The sequence below is a fragment of the Myxocyprinus asiaticus genome, chromosome 9 (genome assembly GCF_019703515.2).
Source record: "Myxocyprinus asiaticus isolate MX2 ecotype Aquarium Trade chromosome 9, UBuf_Myxa_2, whole genome shotgun sequence".
Classification (NCBI taxonomy): domain Eukaryota; kingdom Metazoa; phylum Chordata; class Actinopteri; order Cypriniformes; family Catostomidae; genus Myxocyprinus; species Myxocyprinus asiaticus.
Genome location: NC_059352.1, coordinates 11,463,718 through 11,480,995, shown reverse-complemented (window position 1 = coordinate 11,480,995; position 17,278 = coordinate 11,463,718). Strand labels below are relative to the sequence as shown.

At 34.6% G+C, this 17,278-nt stretch overlaps 1 protein-coding gene across 1 annotated transcript in view; it reads left to right on the top strand.

The window, feature by feature from the left end:
* Positions 1-15,127, top strand: part of LOC127445662 (contactin-4-like) — a 183,447-nt gene extending 168,320 nt beyond the window's left edge. Inside the window, exons 21-24 of the mRNA XM_051705889.1 lie at positions 4,145-4,325; positions 6,052-6,164; positions 9,823-9,991; positions 12,058-15,127. Of these exons, the coding sequence (XP_051561849.1) occupies positions 4,145-4,325; positions 6,052-6,164; positions 9,823-9,991; positions 12,058-12,152 (558 nt within the window). The 3' untranslated portion in view covers positions 12,153-15,127. The remainder of the gene's footprint in view (positions 1-4,144; positions 4,326-6,051; positions 6,165-9,822; positions 9,992-12,057) is intronic.
* The last annotated feature ends 2,151 nt before the right edge of the window (positions 15,128-17,278 follow it).

Genomic DNA, 17,278 nt, shown 5'->3' with positions numbered 1-17,278 from the left:
CTCAATCAAACTCTGTAATGTATGCACTGCACTGATGGTAGGGTGTGCAGTTTCTTGTTTCCCGACCAGAATGTACGATCCCGTGGCCACATTTTTCACAATCTCATCTGCAGAATGAAGAGGTCTGCTCACAGCTGGTCCTGTCTCCCAGGGAGCGCCAATACCCAGGCTTTCTGGGCACTTATATAAATCACCTGTCAGACGTGTGGACATCATACATCAATTCCCCCCCCTACAAACACTTCAGCTGCTAGGTCGTTTCTCACGGTGTGTGAAACCCACAGGATTTTGCCTATTTCTCTCCTTTCAACCCGAGCTAGTCTCCGTAAGAAATCCCAAGTCACTCTACCATTCCGTGGTGAAACAGCAAAGTCGTTCACAGCTCCGGGTAGTAAAAAGCACATATGAAAATCCACAAATACTTCCAAGAGTCCCTTGCTGCCATGCGCAGATGTTTATTGAACGCAGTAAAAAAGAAACCGAGTCATAGCGACTTTGTCACAGAGCTAGTGTATTGAACCCTAATGCATTGAAATATATATATATATATATATATCAGTATATTACTGCTGTCAGGGATGGTAGCACACTTCCCCAAGACTGTACACTAAACAGTTATGCCACTTTAGCACACAGTATTTCATTGCAAAATCCTGTCTTATTCACTTATCACCCGCAATCCAGCATGTTATCTGCACAGGAATAGTGCTGTTCCATTCATATGTACACTCACTGAGCACTTTATTAGGAACACCACAGTCTTTCAGCTGTTGTTGCCCATCCGCCTCAAGGTTCGACATGTTGTGCGTTAGGGCTGAAACGATTAGTCGACATTGTCGATAACAAAAAATTGTCAACAAAAAATGTCATTGTCGAATAATCGTTTGATCTCATTTAACGTAATGTGAGATCATACGAAACTCTGATGACGCGCGAGTGCAGCACTGCAGTTTAGAGTGCATCTAGACACAGCTCACAGTCTAGATGCACTAATGCTACTAATGTAGATCGCAAAGTATGAGGGAATTATTATACAAAAATACAAAATAAGTAAATACAGAAGCACTCTCGTTGTGGAATAAGCGGAGCAGGAGTTCTTTAAAGGAAATACCCCGGTGTTACATCTTAAATGTAGTTATATTTAATGCATTATAGCTTTATTAAAGTTCAAGCAGATCATGTAAATAACTACAAACTCTGAAACTGGCATTTCTCTGTGCGGTTAGCACCTCTTCTGTGAGTTGCGCGAATGTCCCGATCTAAGGGGGAGAGATTGAAACTGCACCGGCTGATGCACACACTGTCGCGGGGACGCTCGTCCCTCGAGCAGGCACGCTTAATGCAGATAGATTATAACATGATGGCTCGTGACTTATTAAATCATAATACAGTATATGTGTCACTGTGCATTTCTTATATTGAAGAAAATTGGCAATACGCAGCTTTATTAATAAGAGAGAGGTTTTTTTTTTTTTTTTTTTTTTTTTTTTTTTGTGAGTTAAAGGTGGATTGAAGTGAACAGAAAGGTGTGAGAGGGTAGTCTTTATCCCATTGTACACTGCAACAAAATACGTTTTTGATTTGTTTTTGTTTTGGCTTTTTTTCCAATATAAATATCTAAAACTCTTACATTTTATTTAGCAGCTGTACTGCAGAAGAAAAAATTGTTATCTGAGAATGTTGAATATTGTATTAAAAATACAAATATTTTAAAATATCTAAAAATCCTTTAAAAAAAAAGATGCATTCATCTGAGAAGCAGCATATAAGATACTTAGACTTGCTTTTAGAGAATAGAGAATAGATATAAATATATTTTGTCTTTACTGCACTACACTATATACAAAATACTAAATATTTTGTCTGAATGTCTTATATGTTGCTTCTCAAGTAAATGTATCTTGTTTTAAGGATTTTTAGACAATTTTAAATGGAAAACAAGACAAAAACACTTGATGATAATAGGATTTTTTTGTAGTGCATTTCTTTACTGAATTAAACTTAATATTACTTATTAAGTTAATAATATTAACTAATAATATAATATAATAATAATAATATAATAATACTAATTAATTAACTTAATCCCTTTAATTCAGTGAATGTCATTTAGAGGTATTTTTAAAAGATGATTTTGTTCTCTTTATTGTTAGTAAGCACGTTTAAATCAGGGCACAAGCTGAATAATCGGTTAAGAGCTAATGATTAATCGTTGCAATAATCACTGAATAGTCGAATAATCGTTCAAATAACCGTTAGATTAATCGATTATCAAAATAATCTATTGTGCATTCAGAGATGTTATTCTGCTCACTACTGTGGTTATCTGAGTTACCGTAGCCTTTATATCAGCTCGAACCACTCTGGCCATTCTCTGTTGACCTCTTTCATCAACAAAGCATTTCAGTCCACATAACTGCCCCTCACTTGATGCTTTTTGTTTTTGGCACCATTCTGAGTAAACTCTAGAGACTGTTGTGCATGAAAATCCCAGGAGATTTGCAGTTACAGAAATACTCAAACCAGCCCGTCTGGCACCAACAATCATGCCACGGTCGGAATCACTGAAATATAATTTTTTTCTCCATTCTGATGGTCGCTCCTGACCTGTATCTGCATGATTTTATGCATTGCTCTGCTGCCACACGATTGGCTGATTAGATAATTGCATGAATAAGTAGGTGTATAGGTGTTCCTAATAAAGTTCTGAGTGAGTGGAAATTAAGGCATTGTCTTTTTTCAGCACAAACACTTCTTTTCTATGTAAATCAGGCTTTTTATATCTTCTGCCTCACAAAAGTCAGCGCTATTGGCCTTGGACAATTAACATAGCAGTATTTCCACCAACGGAAGGCAGGTGGTAGACAAAATTTTATTAAAAGAGATATTTGTGTACATTTTCTATTGATCTTAGCAGGTGCCATTCATCAAATGATGATTAAAAGATGGAGAAATATGTATAAATCAGGCATATATACAGACACGCAGTTTAGACGAGCACACTTTTAGTAATTTTAAATAGCAGGTACTATTGGATTGTAGAATACGGTGCCAGTAAAGTATGCCAGATTGTAGTTTGCAAGATAAGGAACTGCACTGTGCAAATTGTGTTCAACACTAATTTTAGGGGCATGTTTTAAGCTGTTTTCGGATATGCATAATTCCCTTTACTTTCATAATTTGTGAATCGAGTGCTAAAGCAATGCGGACTGCTTTTGCAAACAAACAGTGCTATCAGCAAGTACAATTCTAAAGTGAATTTCCTCCTTAAAAGTATTTTAAAGTATTTTTTTTTTAAAGTTAAAACGATTAAAATACAATTTATCAGTTTGAGTGTTCCCTAGGAATCAAACCCATGATCTTGGTGTTGCTAGCATCATGCTCTACCAGTTGAGCTACAGGAACATAAACATTAAGTATTTTATTTCTGCGCCACCGAACAGAATTGCAAAAATAAACAATGTATTCAAAACAGCTTTCTGTACAAACCTCTCATCTGCAGTTGTTCAAACAGTCAGATAGTCGTACCCCCAACTCACGCAATTGGTTGAGTAATGTTGTTTGAGCGGGTCTAAGCGGGTCTCTCAAAACAAACAGAGACACAGTGTTTACAGTTTTTGAGAAAATTAACCTATAAATGGCTTACTTATAGTTGTCTCTGCATATTACGCTGGGATAGAAGAAAGTATTTTAACACTGATAATGTTACATACTTCAGCTTTAAGTAGTTTTTCCTCTGGAAAAAAAATATCATTGTTGATGAATATTTAATATTATGTACACTCACGCAAGATGTAGACTTCAGTCATATCAATGGCCTAGAAAAAGCTGTTTTATTCTACGTAATGCGGGTCACTCCTTCAAGTTGGCCACCATGTTGAGATCACATGACTAACTGTGTCTTGCAGTTAGGTAATAAACGAAAGTATGTTAATAAACGAAAGCTTCATACATTCACACCGATAAGTGTAATTATCAAGTTGAAGACTACTATCATAAGGTTTGTTTAGGAAAACATACAGTATATGAGCCATGGCAACATAAACATGAAATTACATTCTGTCCTTTAAGAATGACATCTTCACTGTTAAGCTGCTGTTTTATGAGTTTTTTTGTGTGTGTGTGTGTGTGTTTGGAGCTACAGGTGCAGTGGTTGGAGGATGGGTCACCAGAAAGTGATGCAGAGAGAGTAAGAGTCACAGAGAGCTCAGTCAATATCACCGGTCTGAAGGGAAGCACTCTGTATCTGGTGTCTGTCAGAGCGTACAACAGTGCGGGCACCGGACCCTCCAGTGTCCCCATCAGTATCACCACCAAGAAACCACGTGAGAACTACTCTTTTTCATTTTACGTTTTTTTAGGTTCATACACAAATGTGATTTCTCAAGAACATTGGACTACCACAATCACAAATGTGTAGACTGCTTTTAAAGCAATGAATAGTTCACCACAATTTTGAGCTAATTTGATGATACTTTCAGCTACCAATAACTATGTAGTACTCTCAGCTACACTTAACACATTTTACTATGTTTAAATCCAATCCTGAGAATCCAGCTGATGTTCCCTGAAAAGGGCAGAGCAGAAAATGTGAAAAGGTCCACAGATTCCGCATGGACTGCTTTTATGGCACTTTGTTGTCCTTTTGGAGTTTGACAGCCTTAGTCCCCATCCACGTTCATTGTATGTAAAAGATCTCTTTTGTGTTGTGAATTATTCCTTACCATGTCATCTCAGAATTGGTAAACCAGTAAAATTATATCATGGCTATCAGTGTAAAAGTGTAGTCTTCGGTGTAGTCTTCGGAAGTATAAAAAATGAACATTTTAGCGTCTTAATAGGGTGTGTTCTCAGCACCATGAGATATTAACGTGGCCTCCGTTAAAACTACCGTGGCTAAATAGGATCATTATCTGATGCCAATAATCAAGGACAAAACGCTGTATTTAACAGAGCCAGAGACTGATCAGATAAACTATGACATTACTATGGAGGGAGTCTTACAGCTTTATGCAGCTAATAGAGCGAGCAGTCAATTAAAGGCACTTTTAAATAAAGAGCTTGACGAAATTCTTTCTTTGTGTTAAAGCAGATAGGCAATTGTTCGTTTTCCTTTGTACCATAGATTCTCTGACAAAACATATTTTGATATCACAGAACACTGTTATGATCTGCTATAGTTCCCACAATGGTATATACTGGAGACACATTGAGCTGGGAATCATTAGTAAAATTGCTTGAAATTACAATCGCTCTCATCCTCAATATGTTTCAACCATGAACAGAGGGACCACAAAGTCCTAGCAGTGAAATTTTATGAAGTCAAAATTTCCCAGGCAATACTCTACTGTGCTTAATTGTTTTAAAATTTGTAAATTGTCTTTTATGCAGTGCATTGAAAATATTTTTTTCTGAATTGTTCTAAATTGTTTTAATACTTTTTGAGAGGGTACATAATTAGCAGTGGCAAACATATTCAATTGAATAACATTACCAAAAAATAAATAAATAAATAAAATAAAATACACAGATCAAACAAGTTCTTATACATTGACTTGGGAGTTTTGGAAATAAAAAAGGGAAAAAATAACTCACTAACACTCAAATAATATTAAATATCTGGCACATCAGTACTAACAGGTCAGAATACCGGGAATTGCAAAAATAATCTCTGTTTTCAAATTACACATTTCAGTTTTCAATTACACACATTACCGTCAAAAATAAAAAAAGTATAACAAAATGACCCAGAATTATTAGATTACATTAGATTAGATTAGATTATGGCCATTGTGACACTCTTCAGACTACTTTTATGCTGTTGCATACAAATTACTGAGAAGTTTCTATTTATAGTTTAGCTAATTTAAAGTGAGATCCAAGTTGAATTGAAACAGTGCCACTTTTTTGCTATTTAAAATCTAGGTGATACCTCAGCTGGTACAGTGCTGATTGTGAAGATCGCAAAGTACAAACATACCCAGAAGATTTTATTTTTCAGTCTTATTTCACAAGTTGGAGCTAAATCAGAATATGATTTATGTCTTTTAGCTCCAAGTCAACCTCCAGGGAACATTGAGTGGAACTTGACAAACTCAAAGGTCATTCTGAACTGGGAACATGTGAAGGCGATGGACAATGAATCAGAAGTAACCGGCTACAAGGTAATCTCTGTTTCGCACTTCTGTTGCTTTGCTGATAAACATGCTGTATCAGTGTGCCACATAAGCTGCTGTCTCACAGAGAGACAATCGGAGATACATGGCTTAAAACATTATATTGTGCTCTTTCTTTCATTTTTTTTATTTTTTATTTGAAGTGTTAGTAAAGCTTTTCCAGGTATACTCATGTAAATTCATCTTAGATTTATTAGAACTACAAAGAGTTTATAAGAGTTTTATCAAGGATTTTCTTGAGCATCAGTTTTGCATAACTGGCACTTGTTTATGTATCTCTTACAAAACATTTTTACAATGGTAAGCTTGATTAGCTTCTGCCAATTTACCATCATTACTTCAGTTTTTGTAGCTTTGGGGGTGTATTCAAATTAACAGCTGTGTGGCTTGTATGGTATGTGTGTGCTTTTAATACATAGTCAATAGAATTATCATATATCTGCATTATTACATTATTACATATATCGGTTTGGAAAATGTCAACTTTATTGCTGAATGCCCATATTAAACAGCAATTTAATACACTTTTTTTATCCCAAATACAGTCTAACCACAATGAAAGCATTTAAATTCAGAGTTAGGAACCCAGAACCAGTTCTTAATCTGAACCGGTTCCATTTTTTAAAAATTATTTGGTTCCGTTTATGGTTATTGAACGTGAATTCTTCCAACAATGTGGACGAAACACTGTGAAATACTCTGACAATGTTTCCTGCTACAACTCAGTATACTGCAACACCGCTATTGAATCAGCAGTACAAAACATACAGTGGGACCAGTGTATTGCGATTCCTGAACGAATAACTCTTATGAGACGGTTCTTTTGAATCTACAATGTGAAACATACAGCGTAACCAGTGTAGTCTGGTTCCCGAACAAATGACTCTTATGAGCTGGTTCTTTTGAATCTACAGTGCAGCACATATAGTGTGACCAGTGTAGTCCGATTCCCGAACAAATGACTCTTATGAGATGGTTCTTTTGAATCTACAGTGCGAAACATACAGCATGACCAGTGTAGTCTGGTTCCTGAACAAATGCCTCTTGTGAGCCGGCTCTTTTGAATCTAGAGTGCAGCACATACAGTGTGACCAGTGTAGTGTGATTCCCAAACGAATAACTCTTATGAGCAATTTAAAAAAAAAAAAAAAATAATAATAATCTACAGTGCGAAACATACAGCGTGGCCACTGTAATCCGATTCCCGAACAAATGACTCATATGAGATGGTTCTTTTGAATCTACAGTGCGAAACAGATAGCGTGACCTGTGTAGTGTGATTCCCGAATGAATGACTCATATGAGCCGATTCTTTAGAATCTGCAGTGCGAAACATACAATGTGCCAGTGTAGTGTGATTCCCAAACGAATTAATCTTATGAGTTGGTTCTTTTAAATCCTTGTGACCTTATTCCCTAATAAAGGACTCTTACAAGACAGTTCTTTTGAATCTACATCGCAAAAAATTCTTCCTACCAAAAAATACTTTTTAGTATATCAAAAACTTACTGAAGCGCAGATCATAAATTTTATGATGTCCGACTAGAAATAAACCAAGAATTTTGAATAATTACTAGATGGTTATTGGTATGACAATTTGTAGGTAAAGATAGGCTACACATTATGAGTTTTCCTCTAATTAGTGGTATTTTATAAAAAATAATTAATGAATAAAATATCTTCATTAAAAAGTGCAAGAATCTGTTCTGTTAAAATATGAAAATATCCCATCATTCGGTAACAGACTGCTGAGTGCAGTAAATCCAAAAAAGAACTGCATTTCTTATTTCCAAATATTTCTTCTTCAAAAGTAATGGAACCATTAAGAGGAATCGGAATCAGAATCATTAAATTCCCATTCCTTTTCAAACTGCATTATGATTTGAATTAAATATAGTAATATGTAACAAGGTAATTTAAGCACTGAATCAACCAGAAACTCCAACTTTATCAGCAAATTTTGAAATTCTTATGATCAACATCTCTGCTTTCACCTTAGCAGGCAACAATTGGCTGCTGTCCAGTGTGTTTCACATCTCGTTTGAATACATTTTGTCAACTTTTTGACACTCTCACCACTTGCTCCACGCAGCTGTCAATCAAGACTGCCGCTCAACTCCCATAGAGGTTTTATTAAAAACACTCACTCATCTCCACTCACCATAACAGTAACTGTTGTAACTTAGTGTTTTGGAGGTAACTATTGTTACCATGAGGAGTGTTTGTATGGGATTTTCTAATGTATTTTTAGCTGAGGTTATAAGATGTTTGAAATATCATAAAGACGCTCATATCATATCTTTGTACTTGTCTCATCAATTGATATTGGTGCAGTGGTGCACTGGACATGTGATCTGATGCACATTCAGCTATCCAATCAAAGTGGCTTCTTTGGAACCATCAATATGCCATCTTGCTGGGACATATTGATTGGTCAAAACCGATGTAACTGACATAAACGGCATCAAAAGAACCAGCAGAGGCCACTCTCTCTCTCTCCTTTTTTCCTATGCAAAACTTTAAGTAAATTAGTTAAAACTCAATGTTCTTTAATAGTTATATGCTTTTGGCGAGACAAATCATTCAAGTGAGAAATGGAAAAAGTGGAAGAATAAAAGCAAATATTTAGATAGATACTAGAGGAAAAAAGTATTTTAAAATATGAAATACTCATTCTTTTTAATTAATTGCCTTTTGCAAGTCACTAAAAAGCAGTTCTATGCTCAAGGTCGCTGATCAAACTCTGAAACATCCAAACCTCTTTATTTTACATTTCAGGGAAAGCTGCTTCGGCCTCCAGCTGCACTCAGAACCACAGTTATCTGTAGAGTGAGTTCGCACATAATGTTCAGAAAGAGGATTTAAAATCATGCGATGTGATTCATTTCTTTTGAGCAAATTAATTTGCTGCAGCGTTAAACCAACTAATTGATGACGGCCTCTCCAAAATGTAGAGGTTTGTAGGGTCGCTGAACAGCTGGATGGCTCTGATGCGATCCTCCATCTGGTGCCATGAGCTTACCCAGGCCTCAATGAAGACACACTTTCACAGGGGAAAAGCACTATTTATTTGCAATCCTAACTGTTCTCAGTGAGCCAGCGCCTGCAGAAAGATGCAGTCGATAATCATAAATTCTCTAGTCCGTATGAGCAAGAAAGAATATCAGTTTGGTGGTTTTATTTGTTATTTTTTTGCTGTCAATCTGCAAAAGAATGACATGATTAATGATTTATGGATCCTAAAACCAATTTTTTTCCACAGTTAGATGTGTCACCAAACATAATAACACTAATAATCCTCCCACTGAAAATCAATTTGAAATTTGAAATTGCTAACGATTTTTTAATTTATGTTCCTTGAATGTTGTTGAAATTGCATAAAATCAGCAGGGAGACTTTATTGTTCATAGTGACGCTGTTGTGGCGTTTGTTTAGGCAAACATGTATTATGCTTGAAAAGTGTGCTTTTGCTATCTCATTTTAAAATAAATTCACTTGGTTTGATATTCTGTTATTTATGCAATGGCATTCATACATTTTTAAGTGTGAATCAAATACGTCATGGAATATTCTTGTTGTGACTTCCTCATTTATTTTTGAGTTGTTGCGGTTTCCTGACCCACTTTCACCTCTGTGTGATGTGCAGGTTGTGTACCGTCAGAGCTGGCACAGGGGAAGCAGCATAGTGGAGACCAACAGGACGTCCGTGGAGCTTCAGTTGCCATCAGGAGAAGACATGCTCATTCAGATTAAAGCCCTGAGTGATGGAGGAGATGGCAGCAGCAGCAGCCCTATACGTATACCAAAGATGTCAAGTAAGAATTCACGTGAGCTCATTAAGAGCAAAGCACACAAGTTTTGAGCTTGTATACTTGAGGTACACGCATACTGTAGGTTCAGAACGTACATACACTGCCAGTCAAAAGTTTGCTTAAATGCTTTTCAGTGCTTAAGTTTCTATTTAAATATAAATTGTGTCGATATGTGAATTACCTTACAAAACCAATATTTTATTTTATTTAAATGTTATTTATTTTATTTTATTATATATACTAAAATAAGGATAAATATACAGTGCATTTTATTTATTTTTAATTTATTTTGTTTTAGTTTAGTTTAGTTTAGTTCTCTAGAATGTATAGTTGTAATCTAGGCAAAGGGTGGCTAATTAGAAGAAGGTACAATATGATCATTTTGATTTGTTAAACATTTGTTTGGTGACTATAATTCTTGCATTTGTGTTGCATTTGTTTATTTTATAGTTTCATTACTGTTATTCTAAAAATCTGTAAAATAGTTAAAATAAAGTATGAATCTTTTGACTGGTAGTGTACTTTAACAGTGAATGCCACGATATATCGAATATTCACAATATAATCACGATGAATTGGCTGACGATATAAACTTAAGCAATATCATGAATATCATGATGATTTTAATGTGCTTTTTATTTGGCCATTAAGTTTAATAAGAAGCGCATCAGTAAACTAATTTCACTATCCTTCTGGGCAGCAGAATTAATCAAAATAACACCAAAATGTCAATATGGTCAATGTGATTATAAAATTGCAATGGGCTGCGATAAAAGACAGATAAACATGGTCTGTTTATGCTTTAGAATGGATGACAGACTGTTCTGTGCATGTGTGGGACTCATGCTTGTTTTTAGCGCTTTTAGAGCAGATCACATGCATTGTGAAAGAAATAAAGTACTGAATGTTCAAGCATTCTCACAATGCTACAAATCATTATACAAATCTACAAAGGCGGCACAGTATAACAGAAAAAGAGTGGACAAAAGCGCTTCACCAGATGCAGAGCATTGTAAACTACACGCTACACTTTCTTTGTCAAAATAAAAGCTCCATATGAAATGTCAAAATAAAACTCCAGGTGAAGTAAATAGGAAAGAAATATATTACTTTTAAATAAAAAAAAATCTAATCCTCAAAATAATAATGATATTTCAGTATTATAATAATACATTTGACTAATAATTTAGTATCATGCAATATTCAGCCGAGTAGTTTTTGCACACCTTGTTAATTAACAAAAAATGTTTAAGGAAAAATATATGAAGGTAAATAATTATTTTTTATTAAACTACTATGTATCATTGTATATACAATCTAAATATAAAAGTGCATATCAGTGATAATGATTAGATCTCATTCTCTCTTGCGTTCATTTAGTGCAAAACTGTAGGGAAACATGCCTTTATTTTATTTTTAAATAGATTTTTATTTAATGCCTTTAAAATCTTGAATCTACTTGGCTACAGTGGCTGTTTGAATGAAATTATAGTTCCTCTGAATATTATTATTTTTTTAATCACTTTTGAGCCATTTCAGAGCAAATACATAATTATCGAGATATATGTATATATCAAATATCATCAATAGGCTGAAAAATATCGAGATATAATTTTTTTAATCCATATTGCCCAGCCCTACGTTTACATGCACAATCTTGCAATCCGAATATGCTTAATAAACTGGCAACGTGTAAGGTCATGTTAATGCCTAAAACATTAAATGTTTTGTTTTATACCATAGTTTATTTTAAAGCCATCGGCACACCTACATTTTTGTCTATTACCCTGATTTCTTATTGCATGTAAATGCCTTATTCATTATGTGCATGTCTGTTAAATATTTTGATGTCAAAAAGTAAATTCACTTTTCTTGTATTGTCTGGGTTTTAGAATGAGCTGATTTGCTGTATTGTTGTGCATGTAAATGCAAACAATTAACCAAACAAATGCACACAATCAGCACCAGGCTGATATGCCAAAACTGAAAACTAAACAATATTTAATGTCTATAATGTGATATAATATGTAATCATATCTGTTATCTTGTTGTGTTTGCTTTTATCACAGGCCTGAACTCAAAAGGATACTTTAGTTCTGATGCGAACAAGATGGTCCATGTTCACGGAGTTGTGTTTGTGATGCTGTCATGGTTGTTTTCGTAGAATTTTGCCTTTACTTAGCACATACTTCTAAAAAGCTGGTTTGTTACATTTTATTTGATTTTTTAAAAAGGAAAATGCTGACTCAGCTCCATTGCCTTATATTGTGATGTTTTTTACCTCTTTGTCAAACTATTTGTCCTTTTGTATGTAGATAATATGCACAAAAAGCAAGCTTTCTCATGTAGCTACTACTTTTGCTTAGGTGTTCAGAACTGAGATTCAAATCGAGCACATCTTGAATCATGTAATGCAGTAGTGACCTGGAAATATGGATCTCCAAAAGAATTGCTGGGATTCTTGATTATACCTATGCTGTTTTTTTTTTTGTTTGTTTGTTTTTTTCAGTCGGGTGGGTCAAAGAAGTCAAAAGGAATGTGTTTGTGTATGTTAAAAGGCCATTTATATGATTACATGCATTCTGTTTTTCCCTTAAACCTAAAATTAAGGGATGTTACTGTTTCTCAGAGTAGCAACAATTTGTTAAAAACATAGTTTCGGGGGCCTGGGTAGCTCAACGAGTATTGACGCTGACTACCACCCCTGGAGTCATGAGTTCGAATCCAGGGTATGCTGAGTGACTCCAGTCAGGTCTCCTAAGGAACCAAATTGGCCCGGTTGCTAGGGAGGGTAGAGTCACATGGGGTAACCTCCACTTGGTCGCGATTAGTGGTTCTCGCTCTCAATGGGGCACGTGGTAAGTTGTGCGTGGATCGCAGAGAGTAGTATGAGGCTCCACAAATGCAGAGTCTCGACGGTGTCATGCACGACAAGCCATGTGATAAAATGCGTGGATTGATGGTCTCAGAGGTGGAGGCAACTGAGACTTGTCCTCTGCCACCAGGATTGAGGTGAGCAACCGTGCTACCATGAGGACCTACTAAGTAATGGGAATTGGGCATTCCAAATTGGGAGAAAAGGGGATAATATAAATAAATAAATACAAAAAAAAAAAAAAAAAGTTTCTAGACAGTTGCACAACTCTCTTGCAGCTCTGATATTTAGAAGAGTTAGTATAAATAATTTTTTTGAAAACTACTTTAAAGAGTTTTGATGATCAAATTATTTTAAATTCATCCCAAAAAAATCATCAGTTGATTTAAGATTTTTTTTTTTTCATTCATATATTTTTGATCGTCCTATGAACATAAACATCAAAACAGATATTTCTCTTATAACTCTCAAAGATGCTTCATTGTGTTTGTTCCTTTTATTGATAATCTTTTTTGCAAACATCTTCTGAGTTTGACTACTTGAAGATTAGATAAAAGCTAAAAGTACCAGTCATCAGGGGCCTGATGTATAAACTTGCCGTAAATATGTGCGCATCGTCCACACACTCTTAACACTCAACTGGACAGTAATGAAATGAACAGGCTGATTATAAACTTTGCATTTCATAAATAAGAACCCACACCTAGAATAAATAAGTTTGGAGTTAAGCACTCGGATCAGAAGTAACTTTTATGCAGCCGATAGTAGACTATGTTAATTTCACGTAACTAATTGAAAATGCATTTAAAATATAAGCTGTAAAAAGGAAATTTTGGAATGGATGCGCTGCTTTTGGAAGACTTTCCCATGCATCATAAAGAGGGAACATACTTATAATGACAGAGAGAATTTCTTTGCTCGTAAAATGTTCAGTTCCCAATTCCATCCGCTTGGAATTGTGTTCTATTACAGAAATCACGTTTTGAGGTAAAAGAAAACATTGAAAAAAAGATGATCTGCGATGTGCTCTTGACTCTGACTGACATGGAATGGCTTGGGAAAACTGAAAGGCAATGATAACCCTGTTCGTGGTAATGAAAAACATAATGAAAAATGTCATCACCGTTCAGCAGTGTTGTGGTATAAGTCTAAGATGAAACAAAAGATAAGCTTACATGTTGCACGTTTTATTTCTTTTAAAAAAATCTGCTTTTTGTGATCTGATGATGTGAGACAGTGTTTTACAATGCCAATTTTTGTTTGTTTGTTTGTTTGTTTTTGCTTACATTAAAAAAAAAAAATCTAACTTTAAAGGATCTATAAAACATCCTAAAAACGATTAAAAAAAATTAACTGAAAGCAAAGTTGCATAAGTTAGTAGATTTATGCTTATTACTCTTAAAAATATGGACCGTATTCATAGTAGCACCATCTTTAATTTTTGACGGGAATGAAAACGAGTCTGTGAGGGACAGACTAACAGTCGTTTTAATGGGTTGTACTGTTGTTTTGTGTGTTTTGGATTGTTCCGCTATAAAATAATGAAAAAAAAAAAAAAACAAACATATTTATAAGGAATTTCACTAGACAGAAAAACTCGAGATAACGTGAGTTGTGGAAAATTAGATGTGATACAGTGGATGACATTGAAAAGACTGTAAGTCTATCCCTCACAGCCTCGCTTTCATTCACATAAAAAAATCAAATATGGCATTACTGGGAATATTATCTATAACAGGAATTTAAAATGTAAAAACTTTTGTGCATACGCAAAATCTGAATTGTGTGCGTACGCACACTTTTAGAAGGACATCTACGACAGGTTTTATACATGAGGCCCCAGGACTTAGTTGTACTGACATATTGCCTCTGTCAGTTTAAATCTAAATATCAGAATTCACGTGTCTGCAGTGTTTATCAGTTTGTCAATTAGTGACCATGGATGGACACTGAAAACTGATTTATTTGTTTTTTATATCTATTTATTTATCAGATATATTTATTTATTTTATCATTATTGGTTTAAAATGTTGTTTGTTTTTCATTAACATTTTTATTAAGTAAAATTTTACATGATAGTATCCACATTGTTCTTTTGCGTTATTTTGAAATTTAGCATTTTAGAATTGTAAAATTTAATTCCTGTTTTATTTTTCTTTTGCTCTTGTGTAAGCATTTTGAGCTATTTAATACCTTTGTATTAATCTTGTACAATCTCTGAGAGATGTAATAAAAATAAATAAAATTTCATATTGAAATTTAAATTGTATATGTAAAGCAAATATTTGAATAGTTACAGTTTCTATAGTACTATATAGTTACTATAGTAGCTCTTGATGCACAACAGTATTTCTTTTAATCTGGGGAGACACATGTCTTTCTAATTTGATAAATGGACACAAACTTGGCTGATCTATATGGTTGCCTGGCGACAATTCCTTCAAAGACATGCATACTGATTGGTATTTATCAGTTGGCTGAGATTAGTCTCTGCTGAATTAGAGAGTACAGACACTAGGCATGCGTAGTTATTTGCATTTAAGAAAAATGTGAAAAGCAAGGCCATTGCATAATTTGGTGTTTCTATAATTACAGACTGTAAATCAAGATATTGCAACCCATTGCCATGCCAAAAGTAGTGAGACCATAGTCACGTGCGCTGCATTGTGCCTAATGAATCACAGCACTCATGCTTCTGTGATATTGCATTTATACAGTTCTACAAACAAGAAGTTAAAATGATGCAACTTACACAATATGGCCAGTTATTTTGTCTGTTTGCTCCACTAACGAAAATAACCCTTTTAGACCTTTTTCACATTTCTGGGTTTGGAACACGGAAGTAAACTATAGCAGGTTAAACAGTGCCTCTGTCATATAGAGGTAAATTAAATACACTATTACTTTTTCACAAGTTTCCAAAAGAGGCATTTGTTTTTATTATTATTATTATTATTTTATGTCAGGATTATAAAACACAAAGTGAAATAAATGTAGATTTAATAATGCACATAGAAAGGAATATTTCTGTTTCAATACAAGTTAAGCTCAAATCGACAACATTTGTGGCATAATGTTTAAAAATAAATTTCAACTTGCCCCTCCTTTTCTTTAAAAAACAAAAAGCAAACATCTGATTTATATTGAGACACTTACAATGGAAGTGAATGGGCGTAATCTGTAAACATTAAAATACCCACTGTTTCAAAAGTAAAGCCACAAAACATAAACAATATGCATGTTAATATGTTTTTAGTCTAAATTAGATAAAATTGCTTACTAATCTAAAGTTATATCCAATTTTACAACTTTGTTGCCATGATGACTTATCACGTAAACGCTTTAATTCTGGTAAACGAACATTTAAATAACTTTACAACTCAAACAATACACGAATTTTAACAGAAGTGCTTTTATAAAAATAAAACTTCACATTACTGCCTTTAAACCATCCTAAAACTGGCCCCATTCACTTTCATTGTAAGTGCCTCACTGTAACCTTCATTTAAGTTTTTTTTTTTTTTTTTTAATGAAAAGTAGGGATGAGTTGTAATTATACTTTGTGGTAATCAACATTATGCCACAAATGCTTTTGACTGATCTTATTTTGTATTGAACCCGGAATATTCCTTTAAGAAAAAAACAAAGTTTAGAGATTCACTGTGCGCTAAATTAAGGCAGAAATACAGCATCAGTATTGAAATATCTTTTTTTTTCTTTTTTTTTTATTAAATGTTTACTTAAAAAACAGCACTGTACATTTTTATTTAGAAACATTTGACATTAACTTATGAAACCGGTTTACAGTCGAGGTGTAAAATGGGGTTTGCAGTAGATTTCACAGTGAAGCTGTAGGAGTTTATTCCGAGAACTCAGAGGAATAAGCTTGTCAAGAACACTGACAGGTAAGTGTGTGAACATGGATGTAATCTCCCGAGAACTGCTCCGACTTGTTGGGCTACCAGGGGATTTAACGGTAAATACTAGTCCACCTGAAACGAGAGCAGTCTCAGACAGTCAGAGTAGTCTTTTTGAAGTCCTCCTCGCATGTCATTTGGTGCCCTTCAATAGCACACCAGTGATTCCCACCACATTTTTGTGGGGACTGGGGAGTGATATTTCTCGCACTGATCCTCCTAAATTATTGGCTTCACTGGAGCCTTAAAGACCCATATGGAAGCGAGACATGGGAAGGCTGCCTCCTAATGACTGCTTTTGGCAGCCCAATATGTCTGCATAATCTCACAAAATGCATGTAACAAACCCTTGCTCGCTTTGGAAAGTGGTTTTACCTTTTCTGATATGTGATCCCTATATATGTTGATTGCTTGTCTCAAAAAAAGCAGACTTTTTCAAAAATAAGAGATTATTTTTTCAGTTTTCATTCTGATTTTGTCTTAATTTAAAGACTACAT